The sequence below is a fragment of the Gigantopelta aegis genome, chromosome 12 (genome assembly GCF_016097555.1).
Source record: "Gigantopelta aegis isolate Gae_Host chromosome 12, Gae_host_genome, whole genome shotgun sequence".
NCBI lineage: Eukaryota > Metazoa > Mollusca > Gastropoda > Neomphalida > Peltospiridae > Gigantopelta > Gigantopelta aegis.
In genome coordinates, this window is record NC_054710.1 from 273,632 (window position 1) to 288,920 (window position 15,289).

General features: G+C 35.9%; 1 protein-coding gene across 1 annotated transcript; it reads left to right on the forward strand.

The window, feature by feature from the left end:
* Positions 1–13,102: 13,102 nt before the first annotated feature.
* LOC121386324 (zinc finger protein 726-like) lies at positions 13,103–14,720 on the forward strand. Its single transcript, XM_041517192.1, has one exon. It carries the CDS (start codon positions 13,159–13,161, stop codon positions 14,575–14,577), a length of 1,419 nt encoding a protein of 472 aa, XP_041373126.1. The 5' UTR covers positions 13,103–13,158; the 3' UTR covers positions 14,578–14,720.
* Positions 14,721–15,289: the final 569 nt, after the last annotated feature.

Genomic DNA, 15,289 nt, shown 5'->3' on the forward strand with positions numbered 1-15,289 from the left:
TGGGTGTAAAAATAAACAGTTTAAACGATCGGGATTGTCTTTTTATGGTTTTCCAAAGGATTGTATCCGAAGAAAGACGCGTGTATTTTATCGCAAAAAAAAAGATTGGACACCAACACCGCATAGTACTTTGGTGTCAGCCTATTTACAGCCCGGAGCTTGAACGTTACCCGGAGACAAAAACAGTACTCGGTTGCGAATGCCGAGGTGTACATTGTACATATTTGGCACAAAGATACACCTCAGCATGATGTATTTATATATGTTAAAACAAAAATGTATAATTATTTATTTATTTATTTTTTTGGGAAAAAAAAGATTTTTCATGTTAGGGCTGTAGGCCTACATAACAAAATCTGTATTCACCGTCCGAAGAAGGAAACGTCAATAAGTAATTAAATATGGCATATACAAACATGGGATTTGGCATGAGGATACATCTCAGTACGATGTATTTAAATATGTTTTTAAAAAACGTGTAGAAAACAATAATAATTTTAAATAATGTTTTTAATCTTCAGGCGGAATACGTCATAAAAACGTTCCTCGTCGACCGAAGCCCTCGTGATTGCCCTGCTCATTAAAGATCGGCAATTTCCGCTAAGAGCTCGTATCTGGGTTTTTTTTATGGAGATATTTTAAGTAATTAATTTTTTATAATTTTTTTTTTTAGGTGATTCAATTTATAATTAATTGTACATGGTTGGTGCCAAATATGGTTTACGTGACATGTTTCCTTTAAGGTTTTGGCACTTTAAATATTGACCTTGTGAAATGCTTTTGTATATATATAGTACTGTATGTGTGTAAGACACTTTTGTACTTGATATTGTTCACAGAGAACGTCTTTATTTATAGCTGATGTACGTTTTAGTATTTCTATCATTATCCTGATGTCTGGAATGCCACTATGGTTTGCAATCAACCTATTATATAGTAGCTATTTATAAACTTCCACTAAAAAAACACAAGACATACTATTAGATTCACACCACAATTCTTTTTACCTGTGTTTATTAAAATAACTGATAAGAAGTATGTTGCCATTAGTAACTATCATTTACAGTATAATTCAATGTGATTAGGCAAAAAAAAAAGAAGTTTGTTTCCGATTGCCGCCCCCCAAAATATTAGGGTAGGTAGGTAGGGTTGTTTTTTTATTATTATTATTATTATTTATCATCATTATTGTTATTGTTGTTGTCATTGTTGTAGTAGTAGTATTGGTATGCACTGTTTGTGTATTTCCTTAAATTAATGGGACATTTGTATTAATTTCGTTGTTCTTAATTTAAATACTATATGCAAACATTTGAGATGCATTAATAATAAGACCTGTTGATTTAAGTGAAGACGAGAATTAAGCTGAAGTGATGGTATAAATTATTAAGAAAAATAAGACAAGAGCTTGATATTATCGTGACAGTTTTTTTTCTTATGTGCTAAGTGCGAATATCAGTTGGTGGAACACCACTAACTTGCGACTAACCTTCGTTATTGTAAATAAATGTTTAACATGTTGCCGTCGTTAAAAATAACAAAATTCTCCCCTAACTTTTTTGTTTCATTTAATTAATTAATGTCTGGATAAAATTAAAGTTGCCCCCACCCCCAATTTTTTTTTTTTTAAAGAATAATCACTGGAATTTTCAGACAATATAATATAGGCCTATGTAATGTTCACTTCACTTGAAAATTTTGTGTAATCCCTGATATTTTCAGTTAAACATAATACATGTGCCTGAAATTTTCAATAAAACATAATACCTGAAATATAGTCAATTATATACATATTCTCAGTTTCATATATCAGTGTACTGAGGTTTCCCACTGGTAAAGCCTGATGCATGGTCAATCTTGGATTGATCCATTTCAGTGGGCCATTGTGCTATTTCTTTTTTAAGGGTGTGGTATGTACTATCCTGTCTGTGGGATACTGCATATAACCCAAACAAAAATTGCAAGCTTAATAAATAGCTGGTAACAACCTTGCGGCAAGGTAGTAACTACCGCGTTTCGAGCTAGTATTTGGAACCTTTTTACAACCTTGCCGCAAGCTTGCGACGAGCTTCTTGCAAGCTTGCGACGAGCTTCTTGCAACCTTGCGACGAGCTTCCTGCAAGCTTATTCAGTTTAAGCTAGTATTTGGAACCTTTTTACAACCTTGCCGCAAGCTTGCGATGAGCTTCCCGCAAGCTTATTCAGTTTAAGCTAGTATTTGGAACCTTTTTACAACCTTGCTGCAAGCTTGCGACGAGCTTCCCGCAAGCTTGCGACGAGCTACCCGCACGCTTGCGACGAGCTTCCCGCAAGCTTGCAACGAGCTTCCTGCAAGCTTGCGACGATCTCCCTACAAGCTTGCATCAGTGGCAGCCATCTTGCATCTTGTATAATTCTTTAAAAAAACAACAATGGTTTTAAAGTGAAAAACATGAACAGTTAAAACAAAAAAATAGGTGCTACATGTTGTCAGATACTTAGGCTACAAAATTAGTTTACCTGTCTGATAGACATGTTTCATTTATGTGGGATAGTCTTGACTAAACTAATATGCTAAAAAGCTCCTGGTCCTATATTCTTCTTCTTCTTCTTGTTTTAGGTTATATTCCTCCACTATCTGGAGATCCACACTGTGGTGTAAAGTCATTTGTTTGTTTCTTCTGTTTTCTTTTTTCTCTTGTTCCACCATGCAAGCAGGATTCAACCAAACTTGGTCCAAATGATCCTCTTATAGACCTAGCTAGATCCCTTATTGCCAATAAGACTACTGTGTAGGTTTCTTCTCTTATCTCCTCTTATCGTCCTCAACCATATACCTGACACATTATAACCGTAGTGCAATATAACATTCCTTTTTTCTCTTGTTGCAATTGAATTCTCTCATCTTATTAGGAACCTGAATGCAACTTCTTCCTTAAAAGTTACAATGTGTAGATGATGATAGCATTGAGAGTTCTAAGTCAGGAGCCGTCTATTTTTAGAAATAGGGTCAAGGCAGTGCAAGTGTGGTGCAATATCCTATTGTTCTATAAATAAAGTGCGCGGCACCCGTACTGACTGAAGCCATCATGTCAATGTCAATACAATGAGCAGTTTACAAACACACATATAACCCCGATTCGGCCGGTCGCGTGTATTTACCATACAGTAATCTGACCTAGTCAGTTGGGAGTGACGTGCAGTTTATTTAAATAAAAGCTTACAGCAGCATAGCTCTCACACACTAAGTCCAGCAAGAAATCACAGCTCATGTCATTCCAAACTTTCAAGCCAAAACAAGAACTCTTGTAATTATAATATTAATAGTTTATTGCATTCACAAAATATATAAATTTCACGGATACAGGGGACAATATTTCGAAATCTGAGGGAACCGGAAGTCGGTTCACATGGTTTTTACCTAGGTAACCAATTGTTCAGTTATGTGAATTATATTTGCGTAACCCGTGGGTTACCTGATCGGTTACCTCAAAATTACTTAGAAATTATATTTTAAATACATGTACATAGTTTTTAGCTGAAACATAAAGTTAAAACAAATACAAAAGAAAAAAAAAAAACAAAAAAAAAACAGTCTTTAATGCTTGCTAAAGTTAACAATATTATAAAAGAACTTAATATCAGCCCTATAAGTACGGAAACAAAATACAGGGGAGTAGCCAGAAATTTTCTTAGCATTACACACGCCAAAGGCGTGCCCGAGTGGGGATATTCAGAGGGCCTCCCCCTGTAGATGCAATCTGAGCCTTTTCGGAGGCATTTGTTTGGGGGGGTTTTAAATTATTTTTTAAAAATATTTTTTCGAGTCAATTTTTCGAGGATATTTTATAGACCAATTACAGACAGCCTCGACCTATTCCCGGATTTTGTTTTTGCATTACGCACATGCGTACTGTGCGTAATGCCTTTGATATGTATACATAATCATTTGGAGGGATACCTAGCTTTTTGCGTTTTGTGGTGGTTATGCTACTTTCACTTTATCGATGGTACTAAATTCTATACTACAGTGACGTTCCAAATGTTTTTTTTTTTAAAGATGTTGGCATTTTTCAATTTTTGAGACACTTTTGGATTCCTGTTTACGTTAAAACTGTTTTTAACATATGTAAAATTATAGGCAATTCAATATTATGTTTACATATATTCCTTTAGAGATAAAATAGCAACAGATAATTTAGCCGTCCCCAACGGTCTAAGCACATTTCTTTAAAACTTTTGGCTCGACTCTATACTGAACATTTCCTTTACACTGGTTGAAAATTACAACTGTTGAAATATAACGTTGTTTACTGATTTGCTGCGCATCAAGTATCTAAAATTCAGCCTAAAACATTTGTCGAATACTAGTAGTATGTCTACGTGAATAAACGTCCTGTAATCATGAAGTTTGCAAGTTTTAATTTCTGAACGTTTACAGGTAACCAGTTTGCGATTCGTGTAAATTTTATTTTGCGTAACCGACACGTGAACAGAACAGCGGTTCGCGTGAAATATTGTGCCCTGGGATAGCTCTGGGCGAGTAAAAAATGTCACTAAATTGTCTATTAAAATTCTAATTAAAGTTCATTTATTTTGTAACAAAATATCAATTATTACATTAAATTATTATGCCAAATGAAAATTGCCAATTGTTTTTAAAATTTGTATTTGACAAGTGCCAGAGCTAGTCCTAAATTTAAATAAAATGGAGTGGTATATGAATACAAAAATTGTACAAAAATTATCATGCATAAAATACATGTACTGAAAAGTTTGTTTGACTGGACATAATGGATAAAATGTATATACTTAAAAATATAGAAAAATCTATTTACATGTATTAGTATGGTTAAATTAACAATGGTTTTGAGCATACTACGATCTTGTAAAAAAAACTAAACCTGTGGAATATATGTATACTACTCAAAAGAATTTAAGGGTCAAAAATGTATAACCAAATAGGTTTCAGAGTGTATTAGATTTATGATGTAAACTACACCAAACATTTAATTTATTGTTCCATATTTACAAAAACCCACAAATAAACGTCACTGTATACAAGAAAGTCACATGACATGCTGTCAAATTTGAAGGTTGTCAAACATGGAGTTTACACATTAGAACATTCGTTTAATAGTGTGTGAATCCACCCCTGGCGCGAATACACTCGACACATCGTTGCCTCATGCTGTTGATCAGACGTCTGAAGAACTCTTTGGGAATGGCCTGCCACTCTGCCATAAGAAGTTGACCCAGATCATGAAGGTTGGCCGGAGGGGCATGGTTATCCCGAACTCTCCTGCCTAATTCGTCCCAGGCGTGCTCTATTGGGGCCAAGTCAGGCGAATATGCTGGCCAATCCATCCTGGCGATACCTTGTTGTCTGAGAAAGTCCGTTACCACCCTGGCGCGGTGGGGTCTGGCATTGTCATCCTGCAGAACTGCCCGCCGCCAATCTGCTGAAGGCCTGGGAGAACCAACGGCCGGATAATCTCATTCAGATAGCCGATTCCATTCAGATTGCCATCCACCACATAGAGGGGGGTCCTGTGGTGGATAGAGATGCCGCCCCACACCATGACGCTGCCACCACCGAACCGGTGACGTTGTCTAACGTTAACTTCAGCGAAGCGCTCCCCAGGACATCTGTAGACACGAACCCGACCGTCGTTGAACTGGAGACTAAACCTAGACTCATCAGTGAACATCATTCGACCCCACTGAACACGTTGCTACCGCAGATGAAGTGTGCACCAGTGATGTATGGCCGTTCTGTGACGTGGTAGGAGTGGTGGTCGAACAGCCTGGTGACGGCAGCGTAGATTACTGGCTCTCAGACGATTGCGTATGGTTTGATCAGACACTCGAGTTCCAGTCGCAGTCTGCAGATTGTCACGTAATCGGCGTGCAATGGTTGTGCGTTGACGTAGAGCCATATTGGTGATGTAGCGGTCCTCTCTATTTGTAGTGCTTCAGGGTCTTCCCGAACGTGGACGATTTCGAACAGAATTCGTTGCTTGGTACCGTTGCCACAGTCGGCACTCTGACTGACACCAAGTCTCAGAGCAACATTTCTTTGTGTATTGCCATCCTGAAGCCAAGCAATAGCCCTTCCTCGATCTTCGATAGTCAGTTGAAGTCGAATTTGGAGTGTGCACCGTACACAAATGCAAGCTCCAGTTATACGGAAATTCAGCATTGGGAACATGGAAAAGCGTGCCAATGAAGCGCTTTGTGAAAAAGCAAGTTATGGGCACTTAGCAGAACTTTCGCTTTCGCCCTAATTTACGTGCAAATGTAAGCATGTTTTCGCCATTAGAACTAGTCGACAGTGTCAATGACAGTGAATTTTAATTCATTTATGGGTTGCTTAGACCCACTTTCGTCAAAATGGAACAATACCATGCATGACATTATGGTCTAGCTAATATAATTGACATTCAGAAAATAATGTCGAAAATATCGTCTGACCCTTAAATTCTTTTGAGTAGTATATTTATCTCGTTTTATCATATAAGAACAGATATTAATAGTCATGTTCTGTTGTTACATATAGGTACATGTATATTTAACCTATTTTTATTACTGCCACAGAGCTTTAGTTTGATTATTTTTGAGTCCACTCATGACATTAAACATGCATGTTGTCAACCAGTACCACATGGGCACACATTTTGCTCAATGTCACCACAAGAAAATACAACACGTTCGTTTTACACACAGGTGTCAGGTTTCTTCGTGTAACATTGCTACTGGTTATGCCTTCCTTAATAAACAATTTAAATTTCAAAAATAAAGTTTCTAGAGAAAATTTTAATGACAGTGAGAATATTCTTGAGTAACACCAATTACATAAGGCCAAGTAAAAAAAATTGTTTGGTTCCTGTTACATGCCAAAAACAAATAGGGTAGGTAGGGAAAACTCCCCCCCCCCCAATTTTCGAGCTAATATTTCCTGAATAGTATAGCAGATTAATATATTAAAAGCTCTTTCTTTGTGTTACAGTGCAACTGACAATACATACTCTAATGAGAATTATTAATTATTTTCTATAAAAAAAAAAAACATGTCGTAACCTAGTCGAACCACAATCGGTATTAATGTAAACACCACCCAAGTCTAATACTACACGGTAAGGTTATAAATTACGATAACACTAAAATAACACTATAATTTGTTCATTGGAAAAAAGTTTTAATATCAAAGGTCTGATCCACAACATGGTTACACCCCCTCACAACTACAGCAACAACACTGATCTTCCCGGCCTATTTCATTGCCAGTATTGCAGTAACAAAATGTACATCATGAACACAACGAAGATGTCAATAAAAATTAACAAAATAAGTTAACAAAAAGATCTCCATACTAACTATCCTCATAGCAGAGATATCAAAAGAAAACAACTATTTTCAGGAAAACAGTTTCCCTTTTGGTCGTCCATAAGGACACTGCACAGTATCTTTGCACTGTTGACAAAGAGGTAAAACAGGTTTGTATTTTTGCTTTTAAAGGTCTGATCCACAACATGGTTACACCCCCTCACAACTACAGCACTGCAGACGCTATTAAATGTGAAAAGAGTAGTCATTTCTTAAGGTTTTGGGTACTACCAGTTCATTTCAAATGCCATGGATATCATCATATTTAATAATAAATACAGGGGTTATTTGTCAAACAAATGCAAAATATTGATAGAGTTGATGTCTAAATATTTAATTTAAGTAATCTTTTCAGCATAATCGGCTATTTTCATGTTTACTCTTTATGTTTAACATTGAATCGTAACTCGGTATTTCTAGAAGTTCGATTACGTTTTAGGGAATTCCCCTACCAAAATAGACTGGAAAATTGTATCATTCTGCTTTTTAACAGTAAACTAGCGTAACAAGTTCCGAGTAGTTCCGAATGAGTACGAGAACACGTCCGAGAGCATGTGGTGTCAATGGCGTCTTCCATTTACAGAGTAGAATGTCAAAAATGTGCTCAATCGAATCAAATAATATTACACATGTATTTAAATCAATTTCAAATGAAACGACATTCAAGACATTCAAGGAATCGGAACACCTCGTCACATTCCGCTACACTTACATTTCGTGGAAATGTACAAGGAGTTCCGAATGGCTCTCGGAAGCTTTTCATTTGGAACTCTTCGGAAGTAAAATTGCGCGAAGTGTTCCGGGTCTTCTGGTAACGAGATCTTGGACTGACAGATCTTGTGGCATCTCTCTGCAGTTGTTATTTTTAGAGTCGACGAAAATTTGGATTGATATTAATGGATTATTAAATAAAACAGGTGCACAAAAAAAAGGGTGGGGAAAAGGTTAAAAAAGGTTTAGGGTTGGCACCAAAAATTTAGGGACGGTCGGGTAACCGGAACCAAACAATATTTTTTTACTACGCCTAATTTAACTGGAAATGATAACATACATAATGTCATCTTCTGCTATCTGACTACAACTTTGGAAAAGATGTTTGAGTCTAGTTTTAACTTTATTTTATTATAAAGTTAACATTTAACACTATAAGAAAATCTTTAGTGAAACAAATAGCTATAATTAACAAACCAAATTCTGGACTTGTAATTTAGCACATTAACATAATGACATCAGCATTAGATCATTCAGCTAGAGTAATTTATGCTCAATCAGATCCAAGACATCTTGATTTATGATGAAATATTTCCTTTCTTCATAAAAAAGAAAAAAAACAAAGATTAATTTTTGTTCTGGAGATTATTCAGATCACCATACATTAATTAGCAACTAATTGTACTGAACAACCCATAACAATAAGCAGAACATTATCAAAAAGAACACTCTTAGACTGATATTATTCAGGGACAGGTTACAGATTCCACAAAGGAGGGGTGGGGGACATAAAACATTGATGGTGAGGGAGAAAAAACCAAGGATTCATATATTATGTCTCAGTCATTTAAAAAAAAAAAATGTTTGCTTTTCCCCATCGCATTTTCCTCAAAGAAGAAACAAGGAGAGAATCAATTTTCTAAAAACAAAATATCATAGGTGCAGTATCAGTGTTGTGCAATATTTTGCTATTTTTACATTTATCTGTGACAAACAACTGCAAATTAACCAACCCATGTAAAAAAAACCCATTGATTTACCTACCTACAATATAATATTCTACAACTCTTAAAGGAAGGGACAATTAAGGCATTTGGCCTGGTATGCATAGTCAACGATATATAATGCACATTATTTCTTAATATCAACAAGTATAATGGTATAGTTAATTAATAAAACGATTAAATGTGAGGGCTATTATATATAACGGGTGCAGACATTTGGTTCCATCCCAGTGAATACGCCCTCTGGAGAGCTGGTGGTTAACCTTTAGACTACTGGATTAATTTTTAACAAAAACCACGTTGAGTGGGTACAAGTTTATAATTTTTACTCACATATATTCACTTAAATGTTTCATAAATACATGAAATCAAGTTCATATATGAATCGGTAAGTATTATTTTCGTGTCTCTTTTTGTAATTTTTATTATTTTAGATCGGCTAATGGTGATTAAAATTAGGCAAAAAATCGAAAAAGTTGCGTTTACTTACGGGCATTTGTGGCCAGCTGTCCAGTATTTATGTCCATTATTCCCGATAACAGTGGTTTTCTGACCAGAATTTTTTTTAAAACCCGAACTACGATTCATATTGCAATATTTGGTAATTTTCGTTGTTGGTAAAACGATCAAATTTATTATCAAATTAGCTGTCACAATCAGCTATCAATCCCTGAAAATTACCGCGACGTGCCGCCATTGTTGTCAAGCAAAAATACTTGCCGAAAACCACTTTTTGAACTCAAAATTTCAAGGTATTTTCAATTGAAAAAATCAAAACAAAAACCACCATTTTGAAAAAAAATTCTTTTTTCTTTAATTATATTTCCGTTTCCGGTGAGTGTCGTGTGCAAAACGGCGGGAAATATGAATTGGGGAATGCACTGTATACAGTGTACAGTATATCGACTGACGTGACGTCGGGCGAGATATCTCGCCTGCAGTTGTCAGAAGGTTAAAAGTCAATTAAAACGTTCTCAGGTCAGCTCATTTTATGTTTGCATTATAAACATTTTGTAGACTGACTGTCCCGACAGGTTCGGTCTTTACATGTACATCTACTAGTCGAGTAATTTGTTTTAAGTTTTACACTGATTATCTAACCACCAGACTAGTACAGCTTTAGATTACCACGTCCATTTCCAACCCTGTCAAATTCATTATTGTGACAAATTCGCTACAACCCCATGACCAATAATGCAATTACATATATTAGTATTCACTATGTCATATTAGTATTCACTATGTCAGAGGGCTTAGGAATATTCACATTTTAAAAGGCGTACAAGTCCGGTCTTAAAATTATACCTAGGGGTGGGATGTACCCCAGTGGTAAAGTGCTAACTTGCTGTGCAGTCGTTCTGGGATCGATCCGTCGGTTGTCCTATTGGGCTATTTCTCGTTCCAGCCAATGTATCACGACTGGTACATCGAGTATCGTAGTATGTGCTTTTCTGTCCATGGGAAGGTGCATATAAAATGTCCCTTGCTGCTAATTGAAAAATGTAGCAGGTTTCCTCTGATGACTATAGGGGCGGAATTTAGCTCAATCTGTTGAGTGCTCGCTTGAGGTACTTGCTTCAAAGGATCGAAACACCTTGGTGGATCCATTCAGCTGATTTTTTTTTCTTGTTCCAACCAGTGCACCACAACTGAACAAAGGTATGTGTTTACCTGTCTGTGGGAAAGTACATATAAGAGATCTCTTGCTGCATTAGGAAAAATGTTACGGGTTTCCTGTACAAGTCAGAATTACCAAATGTATGACATCCTGTAGCCGATGATAAATTAATCAATGTTATCCAGTGGTGTCATTAAAAAAAAAAAACTTCTTCGGATGACTATATGTAAGAATGACCAAATGTTTGACATGTAATGATTAATTAATCAATGTAGCCTAGTGGTGTCGTTAAACACAACAAACTTCTTCTTTTTCTTTAAATTGTACCTAAACAACAAAAAATGGATTGTAAATTAGATTTATATTTGCCAAAGTCAATAAAATTGTTATGTTCGCTGGATAGCAGAATATTTATTTTACACTAAATCTAGAAAAGAATGTTTGTATGTTACAATATAACGAAATATGACCAAGGTTGATACAAGTCCTGGTTTTATGGACTTCTAATGGCAGAGTTAAAAATAATAAACAGTAACATCGCCAACATGGCAATGCTATGGAATTCCCTTCATCGTTCAGTCAAATCGTTTTTAATGGTACAGGAGCGTGTTTGGAATTCCGAACAAATGTTATCACCACTATATATCACCATCCCTTTAACTTTGTCTAGTTCATCCATCCTGGTTCCTTCTAGCTTAGTTAACATTTTAAAGTACTAACATCTCCTTTAAATTTAGACTGCATATATACTTTGAAACAATTCTTAGTTTGCTTAAATTAGTGAAGAAATTTTAGGACAGTAATTATTAAATTTCAGGGATAATTTTCTTCAGCACCATGTTCCGATGTATTGAACGCAATTCTGTGATGTTAAATGCTAGTAGATCTACCTAATCAATTTTCAAAACTTGACAGCAAGTGTTGCTAACCAACGTTTTGAAAACAAAGGTCACCTGCATTCCATTGAAGCAAAGGAATGAAGAAAATATTTTATTTAACGACGTGCTCAACACATTTTAATTACGGTTATATGGTTACAGATCACACAGATATAGAGAGAGGAAACCCGTTGTCACCACTTCATGAGCTATTCTTTTCGATTAGCAGCAAGGGATCTTTTATATGCACCATACAGGATAACACATACCACAACTTTTGATATACCAGCCGTGGTGCACTGGCTGAAGCAAGAAATAGCCCGCTGATGGGGATCGATCCCAAACCGACCGCGCATCAAGCGAACGCTTTACCACTGGCATACGTCTTTCCCCGCATTCCATTGACGTTTTAAGTGAATTTATAAGCCTTAATATGAATGCATGGTTTACTGGTAAGTGCAGCATCACAAAAACCACAAGTCCAGCGCCCTATTTAGGGCCGTAGCGAGGAAAATATTCTGCAGTCATTTCAGGGAGATAATACTTAAAACGTCAAATTAAATAACCACTAACTGCCACCCTGGTATTCTGGCCTCGATTGTCATGGAAAATAGCAAATAGATGTATCTGGTTGAGTATGGTTCAGATGTAGCTATTCAGATATGTCCTAGCTGTTAGTTCATATACTGTCTCTTGTATGTTTCTGTTCAGAAGACTGGTGGTCCTGGCACGTTGATACCTTCTGTTATCAGCTTTGTACCTTATAGGTTGATTACTGTTCAGGAGACTGGAGGTCCTGATACGTTAATAGCTTCTGTTATCAGCTATGTTATCCTTTGTAGGCTGATTACTGTTCAGAAGACTGGAGATCCTCACACATTAATAGCTTCTGTCATCAGCTATGTTGTCCTTTGCAGGTTGATTGCTGTTCAGAAGACTGGAGGTCCTGACACATTAATAGCTTCTGTTATCAGCTGTGTTGTCCTTTGTAGGCTGATTGCTCTTCAGACTATTGGAGGCTCTCACAACGTAATACTGTAATACCTTTTGTCATCAGCTGTGGTAAGCTGAATGGACCACAAGTCCACCATGCCGCAAGTGCCAGAGTGGACCAGTTTTAGTTTCTGTTCTATTTATTCATTTATTGTTTTCTATTTTAGTGGCTGATGTCTTCACCCCACATCTGCGGAGATGCGTCAGACGTGTATGGATTTCTAGTTTGAGAGAAGCTCACCAGGAAACTTTACATTCTGACCACCAGGAAACTATACATTCTGACTACCAGGGAACTCCACATTCTGATCACCAGGAAACTATACATTCTGATCACCAGGAAATTATACATTCTGATCTATACTGGTAAAAAAGTAAGACGGGAGTGCAAAACTGAACTGAAAACCTCCATCTGAAAATCAGTATGTCATTAGTTGCTGTTACAACTACAAAATGTGAAGTCTGCTCAAAGTTTTGTAGAAGTAAATATGATTTAGAAATACACATGCGCATCCATACTGGTGAGAAACCTTTTAAATGTATTGTGTGCAGAAAATGTTTTGCACGCAAAAGATTCTTAAAAAACCACATGTTTATTCATACTGGTGAGAAACCTTTAAAATGTGATATGTGCACAAAATGTTTTGCAAAAAGTTCCACTTTGAAAACTCACAAAATGCTTCATACTGGTGAGAAACCTTTCAAATGTGATATGTGCACAAAATGTTTTAGAGAAAGTTCCAGTTTGAAAACTCACAAAATTGTTCATACCGGTGAGAAACCTTTCATTTGTGGAGTGTGTGCAAAATGTTTTACAAGCAAAAGTGTCTTAAAACGCCATATATTGATTCATACTGGTGAGAAACCTTTCAAATGTGAGATGTGCACAAAATGTTTTACACGAAGTTCCAGTTTGAAAACTCACAAAATGCTTCATACTGGTGAGAAACCTTTTATATGTATTGTGTGCAGAAAATGTTTTTCACGAAAAAGAACCTTAAAAAGCCACATGTTTATTCATACTGGTGAGAAACCTTTCAAATGTGATATGTGCACAAAATATTTTACACAAAGTTCCAGTTTGAAAACTCACAAAATGCTTCATACTGGTGAGAAACCTTTTAAATGTATTGTGTGCAGAAAATGTTTTGCAAGCAAAGGAACCTTAAAAAACCACATGTTTATTCATACTAGTGAGAAACCTTTCAAATGTGATATGTGCACAAAATGTTTTACAGAAAGTTCCAGTTTGAAAACTCACAAAATGCTTCATACTGGTGAGAAACCTTTCAAATGTGATATGTGCACAAAATGTTTTACAAAAAGTTTCAATTTGAAAACTCACAAAATGCTTCATACTGGTGAGAAACCTTTCAAATGTGATATGTGCACAAAATGTTTTACAAAAAGTTCCTGTTTGAAAACTCACAAAATTGTTCATACTGGTGAGAAACCTTTCAAATGTGATATGTGCACAAAATGTTTTACAGAAAGTTCCTGTTTGAAAAAACACAAAATGCTTCATACTGGTGAGAAACCTTTCAAATGTGATATGTGCACAAAATGTTTTACACAAAGTTCCAGTTTGAAAACTCACAAAATGCTTCATACTGGTGAGAAACCTTTCAAATGTGATATGTGCACAAAATGTTTTAGACTAAGTTCCCGTTTGAAAACTCACAAAATTGTTCATACTGGTGAGAAACCTTTTCAATGTTATATGTGCACAAAATGTTTTAAAGAAAGTTCCAGTTTGAAAGCTCACTTAATTCGTCATAGCGGTAAAACGCCATTCAAATGTGATATGTGCCCAAAATGTTTTTTACACCGTTCCAGTTTGAAATATCACAAATTGCTTCATACTGGTGAGAAACCTTTCATTTGTGGAGTGTGTGCAAAATGTTTTACAAACAAAAAAGTCATAAAACGCCATATATTGATTCATACTGGTGAGAAACCATTCAAATGTGAAATTCCTCAAAATGTTTTACATAGAATTCCACCTTGAGACTACATAACATGCTTCTTTGTGGTGAGAAACCTTTCAAATGAGATTTGTGCACAAAATGTTTTACACAGAGTGCCCAATTAAAAGACCGTAAAATGTTTAATTATGGTTAGAAACCTTTCAAATAAAATATCTACTCACAATGATCTGTCCCCATTTAATGGATGTTGTAGACCCGAGCCTTTGGTGAACATCAACCTCTGGCTTTAGCGAAGAACCAATTAAAGGTCATCATTTTATAGTTGACCAATCAGATTCTGTACAAGCAATCTGCACACTATGTAATTATTGAAAAAAATATATTATCCCAGATATTTTGGCCAATATTGACAATATGCTAATAATTAAAAAAGCCTCATTTTGCGTTGAACTAGACGTCACATTAACTAGTAGTCCCGCAAACAGAGCCATAAAAAAGACTTAGTTTTTGAGTAGGTAGTCATGGAAAGGTAACATCTGTCCTCGTGGCTAGACATGGTCATTGGGGTGTTGTAAGCATGAAATCATTTGATGACAGCGTCAAAAAAATGCGTGTGAAGAAATTGGCGACCATGTTTCAAAATGGTGCGTGTTTCAGAGTTTAACATTCATATCTCGGTGCCTGCTCCAGCTAGGAATGTGTTTTTGTGGTCAAATAACATGAAAGTAATATTTGTAATATGATTTGATGTAAATTTTACCCACAATTTAAAACAAATGCAACTAAACCTAT

Coding starts and splice junctions, on each gene's coding strand:
- LOC121386324 (XM_041517192.1), top strand. CDS start 13,159: ATGTTTATTCATACTGGTGAGAAACCTTTAAAATGTGATATGTGCACA.